This window comes from Nannospalax galili, unplaced genomic scaffold (genome assembly GCF_000622305.1).
Source record: "Nannospalax galili isolate Female #2095 unplaced genomic scaffold, S.galili_v1.0 scaffold415, whole genome shotgun sequence".
Taxonomy (NCBI): domain Eukaryota; kingdom Metazoa; phylum Chordata; class Mammalia; order Rodentia; family Spalacidae; genus Nannospalax; species Nannospalax galili.
In genome coordinates, this window is record NW_008337494.1 from 2217659 (window position 1) to 2230053 (window position 12395).

The 12395-nt window shown below is 40.1% G+C and overlaps 1 protein-coding gene across 1 annotated transcript in view; it reads right to left on the reverse strand.

Moving 5' to 3' along the window:
* Window positions 1–11801, reverse strand: part of Utp20 (UTP20 small subunit processome component) — a 113016-nt gene extending 101215 nt beyond the window's left edge. Inside the window, exons 1-4 of the mRNA XM_008832626.3 lie at window positions 11595–11801; window positions 10165–10245; window positions 4440–4506; window positions 4180–4312 (exon numbers count right to left, since the gene is read on the reverse strand). Of these exons, the coding sequence (XP_008830848.1) occupies window positions 4180–4312; window positions 4440–4506; window positions 10165–10245; window positions 11595–11639 (326 nt within the window). The 5' untranslated portion in view covers window positions 11640–11801. The remainder of the gene's footprint in view (window positions 1–4179; window positions 4313–4439; window positions 4507–10164; window positions 10246–11594) is intronic.
* Between the last annotated feature and the right edge of the window lie 594 nt (window positions 11802–12395).

Consider the following 12395-nt stretch of genomic DNA (forward strand, 5'->3'; position numbering starts at 1 on the left):
CCTTAACATATATGCACCAAACTCTGGTGCACCCAAATTCATAAAAACAGTACTACAGGACTCTTAAGATACAGACTAACTCCAACTCAGTAATAGTAGGGGAATTCACTACCCCACTGTCTCTATTAGATAGGTCAACTGGACAAAGAATAAACAGAGAGACATCTGAATTAAATGATACCATACATCAAATGGACCTAACAGACATCTCTTGAATATCCCACCCAAGCACAAAAGAATAATACAACTTTTTTTTTGGGGGGGGGCGGTCTTTTTGAGACAGGATCTCCCTAGTTCCAGGTGTCTGGAACTCACTCAGTAGACCAGACTGGCCTCGAACTCACAGAGGATCCACTTGCCTATGCCTCCCTGCTGGGACTAAAGGCATGCGCCACCACACTGGCAAATAATACACTTTCTACTCAGCACTCTATGGAACTGTTTCAAAAACTGACCACATACTGGGCCACAAAACAAACCACAACAAACACAAAAAAAATTGAAATAATTCCACACATTCTATTGGACCACAACGCAATAAAGCTCAAAATCAACACTGGACAAGGCCCTAGTCACTGCACGAACTCGTGGCGATTGAACAACACACTCCTAAATAAGGAGTGGGTCAAAGGAGAAATTAAGAAAGAAATAAAAGGATTCCTAGAATTCAACGAAAAGGAAAATACAATGCAACACAACCTCTGGGACACATTAGAAGCAGTCCTAAGAGGGAAGTTTATAGCTCTAAGTGCCTACATTAAAAAATTAGAAAGAACCCAAATAAATGACCTAACACTGCAACTCTAGATGCTGGAAAGAAGGCAAGAAGAAATGAAGCCCAAACCCAGCAGAAGAGAAGAAGTAACAAAAATCAGAACAGAAATTAATGAAATAGAAACAAAGAAAGCAATACAAAGAATCAATGAATCAAAAAGCTGGTTCTTTGAAAAGCTAAACAAGATAGACAGACCCTTAGCCCAGTTAACCAAAAGAAAGAAAGAGCAAATCCAAATCAACAAAATCAGAGATGAAGGGGGAAACATCACAACAGACACACAAAAGATTCAGACCATTACAAGGGAATATTTTAAAAATATACGCTACTAAATTTGAAAATCTAAAAGAAATGGATGTATATCTAAAATCATGGGAACCACCAAAGTTAAACCAAGAAGAGAGCAACAGTTTAAACAGACCCATAACATATAAGGAAATTGAAACAGTAATACAAAGCCTCCCAACTAAAAAAAAGCCCAGGACCAGACGGATTTACAGCAGAATTCTACCATTTAAAGATCTCCAAACAATACTACTTAAATTATTCAAAATGATAGAAACAGGGAGAACTCCCAAATTCCTTCTATGAAGCCAGCATCACTCTATAATACCCAAACCGGGTGAAAACGCAACCAAAAAAAGAAAACTGTAGACCTATATCCTTAATGAACATAGATGCAAAAATTCTTAACAAAATACTTGCAAACCACATACAGACACACATTAAAAAGATCATTCACCATGATCAAGTAGGCTTTATCCCAGAGATGCAGGGATGATACTATATATGCAAGTCAACAAATGTCATTAATCATATAAACGGACTCAAAGACAAAAACTACATGGTCATCTCAATAGATGCAGAAAAAACTTTTGACAAAATTCAGCATGCATTTATGTTCAAAGTCCTATTGGAGGGAACATACCTCAACATAATTAAAGCTATATACAACAACCCATGCCAACATCATTCTAAATGGAGAAAAACTGGAAGCATTCCCATTAAAATCAGGAACCAGACAAGGATGTCTACTATCTCCACTCCTTTTCAACACAGTACTTTGAAACTCTTGCTAGAGCAATAAGACAAGAGAAAGAAATGAAAGGAATAGTAATTGGAAAAGAAGAGGTCAAACTGCCCTTTTTTGCAGATGATATGATACTATACCTAAGAGATCCCAAAAGTTCCACCAGAAAATTCCTAGAACTGATCAACACTTTCAGTATAGTGGCAGGAGCCTTTCTATATAGCAATAACAAGCAATTGGAGAAAGAATACAGGGAAATGCTCCCATTCACAATAGCTGTTAAAAAAAAGTAAATCTGACCAAAGACACCAAAGATCTCTACAATGAAAATTTTAAATCATTAAAGAAAGAGACTGAGGAAGCCACCAGGACCTCCCGTGCTCATGGATTGGAAGAATTAGTATTGTCAAAGTGACCATCCTACCAAAAGCAATATATAGATTCAATGCACTCCCCATCAAAATCTCCATGAGATACTTCACAGAATTAGAAAGAAACTATCCTTAAATTCATGTGGAAGCACAAAAGACCCCGGATAGCCAAAGTACAAAGTGCAATGCTGCAGGGATTACTATACCAGATCTCAAAGTATACTACAGAGCTACAGTCATAAAAACAGCATGGTACTGGCACAAAAATAGACACAGATCAACCAAACACCATTGAAGATCTAAACCCAAGTACATGCAATTTCATCCACCTGATAGTTGACAAAGGTGCCAAGAACACACAATGGAGGAAAGACAGCATCTTCAACAAATGGTGCTAACAAAACAGATCTCCACTTGTAGAAGGTAGAATTCATCTTGTGAAAATGACCATCTTCACCCTGTCTAAAAGTCAACTCCAAATGGATCAAAGACCTCAATAAGAAGCCTGAAGCTCTAAAACTGCTAGAAGAAAACACAGGCAGCACCTTACAAGATACAGGGGTAGGAAAGACTTTCTAAATTGTACATCAGTTTGCTCAGGCATTAATGTCAACAATTGATAAGTGGGACCTCATTAAACTAAAAAGCTTCTGTACAGCAAAAGAAACAATCAAAAAAGTGAAAAGAAAACCCACAGAATGGGGAAAAAAATCTTCACCAGTGACACAGCTGACAGGGGTTTAACATCTAGAATATATAAAGAACTCAAAAAAACAAAGAATCAAGAAACCAAATGACACAAAAGATGGACTAATGATCTAAACAGAGAGTTCTAAGAGGAAGAAATAAAGATGGCTAAGAAACATCTCAAAAAGTGTTCAACATCATTAGTAATTAGGGAAATGCAAAGGGGAACGCTCATTCACTGCTGGTGGGATTGCAAACTTGTACAACCCCTATGGAAAACAGTGTGGAGAACTCTTAAAAAACTAAAAATGGGCTGGGCATGGTGGTGCATGACTTTAATCCCAGCACTTGGGAGGCAGAGGAAGGCAGATCTCTGTGAGTTCAAGGCCAGCCTGGTCTACATAGTTAGTTCTAGGACAGCTGGGGCTACAGGGAGACCCTGTCTCAAAAAGACCAAAACCTACCATATGACCTGGTTATACCACTCCTTGGCATATACCCAAAGAACTCATCCTATTGTAGAGACACTTGTACAACCATGTTTGTTGCTGCTCTTTTCACAACAGCTAAGAGATGGAAGCAAACCTAAGTGCCCCTCATCTGATGAGTGGTTAACAAAAATGTGGCATATTTATACAATGGAGTTCTATTCAGCAGTAAAGAAAGATGAAATAATGAAATGGATTGGTCTAGAAACTGTTACACTAAGTGAAGTAACACAGACTCAGAAAAACAAAGGATATATGTTCTCCTTCATATGTGGATCCTAGCCCCAAATCCTTTTAAATTCCAGGTCCTTTTAACAAGAAGATGCTATACAGCAGTCCCTTCTGCATGAAATAACTACCATCATCATGACTTCAGCTGAACCTGATTGCTGAACATTGTCACAATTGGGCTTGTTGATGGTTGTGCTCATTTGTTAAAGGAGGGCCAAGCAGGATCAATGGACCCTCACCGGATTATCCAGCCAGTCTTCCCAATCAACTGTATGTAATTTGGCCGTAATTACACATGGCCTCCTGGATTTGGAATTGCAAAACTTCAATTAAAAAAAATTTTTTTAAAGTTGGGGGTCACCTGCCAGTACAGTGACAAACATAGAGATCTTTTCGGAGTGCATAACAAATGTAAAATGTGCAGTTAGGATCCTGCTTTATGGCAACACATCTCTTACTAATACACCAAATAGAAAAGGCAAATGTGTCTTATTCCTCATTTACTAACACCTATCTAAGGCATATGCAGTGATGAAACTCAACCTTTCTTAAAATGCAGATAAACACTATTAAGTCTTCATTTGAGATGTGACTTACTCCAAAAGGGGTTGGTAGGCAAAACTGTTCTTAATTTGCAGGTGAGTCTTCAAACTCTGAACTATTTCATTTTGATGATATACCAACTGATTGAATGACTGGCATTTGTCAATGACTTCTTTGTAAAATTTCCCTGGGTTAATAAAAGGGGAAAAAAAGAGAGGGATTATGTTCTGTTTCTTCATCAATCACTATGTAATTTTTGGAACACACAAAGTACAAATTACAGGAGAATAAAATATAAACAAAATTAAAAATACCAAAGTGCTCCGTAAGGTTCAATTCTCTCCATTTCACCAAAGCCTCAAAGAAGTAGGTTTCAACCTCCTGCCAAGAGGAAAACAGTTCGTTAATCAGGCAACTCCAAGAAAACTATGATCAAGTGCAATAAAATGACGGTATTTTAAGCTTATGATAATGATTAAGAGTTTGAAAACTCCTTTTAGCTGTTCTGAAAGGGGTAATAGCTAACACACTTAAGTCACTGGAAGTATATGAACAGATGAATTATAAAGATAATGTTTTGCTGTTTTGATTGTAGCAAATAATTCTCTGAAGTCCGTATGGGTCACAATGAAGAAAAAAACACTACATGCTTTTTCCAAGTTTAGACACAGAAAAATGTGCTGATTCCTCACAGTTCATTCATTCTGCTTCTGGAAATACGGACTCCCTACAGCCTTACGGGGGAAAAAAACCGGTATTTCTATTACAGATAAAAGTAAGTATGCCTTTGATCCAACAATTCCATTTCATAAGTTATAAAATTTATGCACGTTAAAATGTTTATTCAGCTTTATTATACTGAGGGAAAAACAAAGCAGGGTAAAAAAAATCCAGCAATAAGGAAAGAGTTGGAATAGCTTATGGCCTATACATACTAACATATATTACATAGCTATTAAAAAAGAAATACTGGGGGAGGGGGGCTGGAGAGATGGCTCAGTGGTCAAGAACACTGGTTGTTCTTCCAGAAGACCCGGGTTTGTATCCCAGCAACCACATGGCAGCTAACAACTTTCTGTAACTCCAGTTCCAGGGGATCCGACAGCCTCTTCTGTCTTCTGCAGGCATTATACAACACGGGTGCACTTACATACATGCAGGAAATACACGCATACACATAAAATAAAAATAATATTAGGGCTGGGGACGTAGCTCAGTGGTTGAGAACATGCACAGCATGCGTGAGTTCCTGGGTTCAATCCCCAACAACAACTTTTTCACTGAAGTGGAAGGATGCTGATGACATGCCCCAGTGTAATAAAGGTAGGTTACATGTAAAGTGTATGCTGGTATCTAATTTTTCTTACTAAAAAAATAAAATCTCTTAGGCAGACAAAAACCCAGCACAGAACTGTGGAAATGAATAGCAAGTCCCAATCTTAGTTGAAGAATTATTGGCAGTTGATTACTGCTGAGCAAGGAAGAGCTATCTTCTCAAAGGGAGAGACTCTAGATAGGCTGATTAAACCCCAGTGGATGAACTTGCACTGAGGGACATCTCAGGACACTAACTTTACATAATAGGCCTTAACACAAATAACAGAGTGTATGAATTCCAGTGGGGAGTGCCAGAGGGGAAGGGGGTATAAAGATGATTTTATGTACAAAATATACAAAAATTCAACAAAAATAAAATTTAATAGAACCTACAAATAGTTGCATATATGTGTATGGGGAGAGAAAAGTATGGAAGAAAATATATATATATATATATATTTGATTTTCTTTTTTTTTTACTTACTATTTTGTGTATGAGTATTTTGCCTGCACATATGTAAGTGCACCTGGCAGGCAATGTCCCTGGAACTGGAGTTATAGATGGTTGTTGGCTGCCATGTGGGTGCTCAGAACTAAATCCAGGTCCTTTACAAGAGCAGTCAGTGCTCTTAACTGCTGAGCCCTCTCTCCAGCCCTGTCATACTGTTTCAATTTTGGTTTCCTTGGCAATAAGGTGTAGCTCTCCTAGAAGTACTGGGTCAGTAAAAAACTCCAGTGGGATACCTCCATAGGAGTTGTTGGTCAGGGAGGTCTCAGAGGCCCCCAAAACAATTCATGCCATTTCTCTTGGACAATCACAGAACTAGTTGATATGATACCACACAGCTTGGATACAAGACACAGAGAAATCATGCTGGAACTGAGCTAGAAGCTTTCTCACTGCTGGCTAGCTTTCATAGTGCTGCTTGGGGAGAGTGAGGGCAGTAAAGGCATCACAGATCCTACTTAGTTGTGAAGTCTATGAACTACAATGCCAGCCTACCAGGTAAGATGTGCACATTGGTGTTAAGACATGACTGTTACTAGGATAGCCAACTGCTCCCTGACTGGATTTGAGGCCTGCTCTATAAGATAGAATCCACATCTAGTACTGCATACCAAGTCAAAAATCCATCACTGAAGAGGCCTTAGGCCATTGGGGGGCACAGCTTAATACTGCTGCTAAGCTGAACTGACAAAGCATCGAACTGTCATCTAAATACCTATGTCCACACCACCCACAAAGGCTACTCTCAGCCTAATCAGAGAAGCCTCTCCTTGCAGTAAACAGAGGTTCCTTATGGCAGAAGACAGGTACCTTAACAGCTTAAAACAACTAAACGAAGCCAGGCGTGGGGGTATACACCTTTAATCCCAGCACTGAGGAGGCAGGGGCAGGCAGATCTCTCTAAGTTCAAGGCCAGCCTGGTTTACATAGTGAGTACCAGGACCCTGTCTCAAAAAGACCAAAAAACAGCCTACTGCTGTGACTTTTGTGACAGACTGTGGCCCCTTCCTTCTGTTCTGTGATTATGCATCTCCTCCCACCAAGAGATAGAGCCTATTCCTTTACTCCTCGAATCTGTTCTGGCTTCTGACTTGCCCTAACTCATAGCTTCTTAAACCGTGCGTCTGACACCATACAGGGTCACAGATCTGAAATGTGAGCATAATGAAAAATGCAGCAATGGTAAATGGTTCTGCATGTTCAACAACTAAAAAGTAATTCAAAGCCAAACACATAATGGATCCAAGGTGTTTCTGGTAGGGCTTGTCTATGTTGCATGGTACAGTTTCACTGTAGCCTTGGCTGTGAATACATAGCACACACTGTACTGTGCATGCCTTCACACCACGCAACACCAGGAATGCTGCTCTGATACGCCTTGGCTCAGATTTCAGACCACTGTATGTTATGAACTGCAGTGGTTTTAATAAACAACAAAGTTTTCTCCTCTTATAAAACTATTGTGGTTTAATTATAGAAAACAAAGACTTCCAATATTTTCTTAATGCTATGCCTCAGCATACATCAAGTTAGAGTATCTTTGGACTGTACTGTGTTAGGATGTTTGATTTAAAAAATTACTAACTTGCTTGCTTGAGTTTCATTTAAAAAACTGCTTAATTTTGGCATGAGATTAGGATAGAATTTCTTTAACAATTTTTGACATGGCCCTAAACACACTTCTGCCACTTTACACTACATGTTTACGTTAAATGGCATTCCTAGAGTTGATGATTATAAAATCAAAATACTAATCAACTTTAAAAAAAAAACACTGAAAATGTTCTATGTCCTGAAGCATAAAATACTCAACCAAGACTTATTACTTACATAAGACATAAATATATTCATCTCATTAATATGCAGATCTGCTTTCACCTTCACTAAATGGTAAAATTGCATATATGCAGAAGAACTGTTTGAAATTTCTTTATAATTTATTATCAGTAAATGTTTGGTTTGCATACCTATTTTGGTTTGTATACTTATATACCTGGGGTCATGTAAAAGCTTTTTGACTGAGGAGTAGTAAGTGGAAAAAGTTTAAGAAGTTAAGCCCTACTATGAACAACAGCATACAATGGGAATCTCTTGGCCACATCCAAAGCAAGCCTTCATGAGACTTTGCTTGCCTGCCTTCACTATCTTAGAAAGAGTCTAACAACACAAAGATACCTAGTCAAGTTTATTGAAGAAAGACAGTCATGAAGAGACTGGAGACTAGCAGGTCCCAACCAACTGGCAGACATATGACTAGGGCCATTCTGGACCATCCAGCCCAGGACTTTTTATAAGAAAAACAGACACCAACATACACCACTATGTAACATGTTTTATTGCAGGCTGTCTTTACACCTCTCCTGTGGCTTAAACTACAAACTGTCTAGGGAATATCAAGCCTACAATTCCACCTCCGCAGTCATCTATGCTCTGTATCCACATATTCAAAGGTCTCTTAACATCTTCCCTGGTGGTCTAGTAGTTAGGATTTAATGTTCTCTCTGGTGCTCTTTGGGCACTATTATTTGCATGGTCACAGGCAGCATTATTTCAAACTCAATAAGTCACAAATGCGATTAATTATCTTCATTTCACAATTTCATGATCTTTTTTTTTTTTCTGTCTTTTTGAGACAGGGTCTTTCTGTAGCCTTAGCTGTCCTGGAACTCACTATGTAGACCAGGCTGGCCTTGAACTCACAGAGATCCGCCTGCCTCTGCCTCCCGAGTGCTGGGATTAAAGGCGTGCGCCACCACTCCTGGCTTTCATGATCTTTTTTTTAAATACAGGGTCTTGCTATGTACCCCAGGCTGGCCTAGAACTTGGAATTTCCCTACCTCAGCCTCCTCTGGAATAACGAGGTATGTGCCACCACACATCACTCCTCACAAACTTATCTGCTACATAATATCTTCAAGCACCCTGTTAATGGAACTAAAAATCTTAAAAGCACTTCCTTCCTTTCCACATATCCAGGAGGTGACAATTTCTATCCACTCTACTTCCTAAATATCTGAATCTTTTCCTTCTATTTTGATTGCCACTATCATAATTATTTCTCACTTAGATGACTATCAGATCCTCACAGCTAGCTGCCCTGACTTAAATCCTGCTCTTTCCACTAAAAGTCAAAACCCTTAAGCCTGATTATGTCTTTTTCTCCCCTGCTTACAATCCTAGAGTGGCATCCTAATGCTTCAGGATAAAATCCAAACTCAGCTTGGCACATGAAACTTTTTATGATCCTTTCCCATCTCTCTAGGTACCCCTTGCCCCCCATCCTAGTCACCACACAGAGCACATACCCTAAATACATCTGTAACAATAATGCAGTGTCTTGAATAAGACAGGCATTTTCTAGCTAGGCTTTTCCCTCGGCCTGGAATAGTCATTCCTACCCTCTTGCCATGCTAAAACTTGTACTAATAACAAAATTCAATTCAGGTACCATCTTGTATAGATCATCTTTTGACACCCACCTGATACCCTTAAAGAATTAAGGTTAGGCTCCATTCATTGTGAGTTCTCAAGGCACTGGGTGCTGACCTAGATGACATCATTTAACACACTAAACTAACACAGTAGAAGACAATGCATTCATTCAAAGACTCAGTGGCGAGAGACTGTTTAGTATCAAATGAAGAAGTTAAGAGCTAAGGCTGAAACCTCAAGTTTCAACTACAGAAAACCAGCAGAGGAATAATGGCTTGATGTAGCAAAAAGGAAAATATTTCTTCATAGAAGAATGACAATCAGGGATGTAGTGAGAATTGGAAAATCATGCAGTCTAGCATCTTTCCTTTTAGAGGAGAAAACTATGCTTCAAGAAAGCGATTTCATTAAAGTCACTTTAAAATCAGAGCTGTAAGAACACAGATTTGCAGAGGTGCTTGCAATGTACATGGGAAAGGGAAAGTTTCCAGTAACAAAACCCAACTGGAATCAAGTCAAACCAAATGTTTAACACAGCATCACCCAACTGAACAAGCTGCAAGGATGGAAATACCTTATCCGATATGGTACCGCTCCAGTATGATACCATATGGCTACCTAGGATTTTAGATTTAAAGTAAATCAGAAATTTATTTGCTGCGCGTGGTTTCTAACATGGATCTAATACACTCATTCTCATTGAAAAATGGCTAGAAAAAAATTTACTTCTATTAAAACAAATTTAAAACTATTTGAAGGTTGCTAATATCACATTTTCTTACCTCATCATAGCTTGCGGTTCTATCAATACGGTGAATGATATCAATGTTCACATTCCCCAATCGTTCAGCAAAGGTAAGAAACTAGGAAGAAAAGCATATTTAAGATACATTACCATTTAATGTTTAGCAAATCCTGAATATCAGTTGGAGTACTATATAGTCACATCAAACTCTGAAGTAGAACAATTAAGAGTTTCGTTAAGCCTTCTATGCACTGTCATTACAAATAGTGTATCTAGGGGCTGGAGAGATGGGTCAGTGGTTAAGAGCATGGGCATTTAGTAGAAGAGCAGGGTTTGAATCCCAGCACAGACATGGTGGCTAACACCCATCTGTAACTCCAGTTCCACTGGATCTGATGCCTTCTTCTGGAGGGCACTTACATACATGGATGCATAACACTCATAAACATAAAATAAAAATAACAAACAAAAAACCAAATAGTGTCAAATTGTGTATCTATCCTTTGCTCATCATTTCAGACTTGAGGGTCTGTCGATCATAAAATGTGTAATTGTGTTTTAAAACTAAAAGTGGCCATCACTGATGAAACACAAAAGGTAAATATAAGAACTCTAAACAAATGCACAGACTGTGATCATAAATATTTCTATATTTTTGCATAAGTTAGTTATTTCACCTTTTTTTTTTTTTCTTTTAAGCTTATGTATTCCACCCAGGTTGGCCTGGAATTCACTATGTACCAACGACGACCTTTAAATTTCACTTCAGGTCTTCCTGCATCCCCCTTCCCTTGGTGGTATAATTACAGGCGTGTGCCACCATGACTGGTTTTAATGTCGTGCTGGGGTACTGGGGAATCGAACCCGGGTCTTCCTGCAAACTAGTCACTCTGCTAACTGAGCTATCTTTCAACTCCGGTCATGGTTTTTCAAACACGATTTCCACGCAGAATGATGAACCTACGTGGTGACAAGTAAACTCGCTGGATCGACCAGATTTCATACCACTCCACAAGCATAGGGATCTTGCTAAGTCGTTGCAACAAGTGTGTTTTTAAACATAAGACTTAGTTAAAACGAAAACCTGAACGCACAAGAGGCAGAGAAAATACTACAGTAGCTATTAAGCAGGAAATCACTCACTCTCCCCGGCCCGGGGGCGGGTGGTGACCCCAGTTCAGTCTTTAAAGATAAAAGAGCAGGGGATAATCGGTCACAGGCAATCTCCAGGACACTAATTTGAACTCTGAACTGAAGGGAATTCCGAGACTGCCCAGATCTCCCAAACCAGGGGCGCAATCTGCTGTCCTAACTTCCCCACTCGGTCTACTACACTCGCAGACTCTCCCACGAGCCTCCAGGCTGTGACCCGGTTCTGTCCAGACTGCAGGCCCCGGAGCCCGGCGCTCGGCTAGTCAGGCAGGCGCAGAGGGACCCGCGGTTCCCGGCCCGAGCTCCCACGCTCACCCGGTAGGTGTTCTCGGTCTTGTGGGAAACCGGCTTTGGTTTCATGGTTGCCAACGGGCAGCGGCCCCCCGAGGGCCTCAGGAAAGCTGGAAGTGCTCGGCGGGCAGGAGGGAAGAGAAAGCAGCTCACACGTGGTACTCAGAGACGCCGGTAGCCCGGTCTTTCTCACGTGCACCTGGAGTGCCCGGGCGCAGCCATGTCGGAGTTGGGGAGGAGCCTCGTCCTGTCACGTGGGCGGAAGAAGCGAACTGCGCACGCGCGCTCTGCCCGGCGTCCTCAGCCCGCCTGGCAGTCTGTGAGTTGCAGTTTGCACCCACTGGAGTAAAAGTTTGCAAGAAAAAAGTATGTTTTTGTTATAAACGAGAACATGACAGTTGTCACTACCTGCTAATACTCAAAACCTCTTCTAATCCATAATTATCATTAAAGGTCGTTGTAAACACAAAATGTGAAATTATGTATATATTTTATTTATTTTTCTTTTTAGACTTTTGAGACAGAGTCGCATTGTGTAACCCTGGAACTCCCTGTGTAGACAGGACTGGCATGGAACTCACAGATCCACCCGCTTCTTCCCAAATGCTGGGATTGAAGGTGAGCACCACCACACCAGCTTTATTTAATTTAATTAATTTATTTATTTATTTATTATTTATTTGTCTTTTTGAGACAGGGTCTCCCTGTAGCTCCAGCTGTCCTGGATTCACTATGGAGACCAGGCTGGCCTCCGAACTCACAGAGATCTGCCTACCTCTGCCTCCCGAGTGCTGGGATTAAAGGTGTGCGCCACCATGCCTGCCC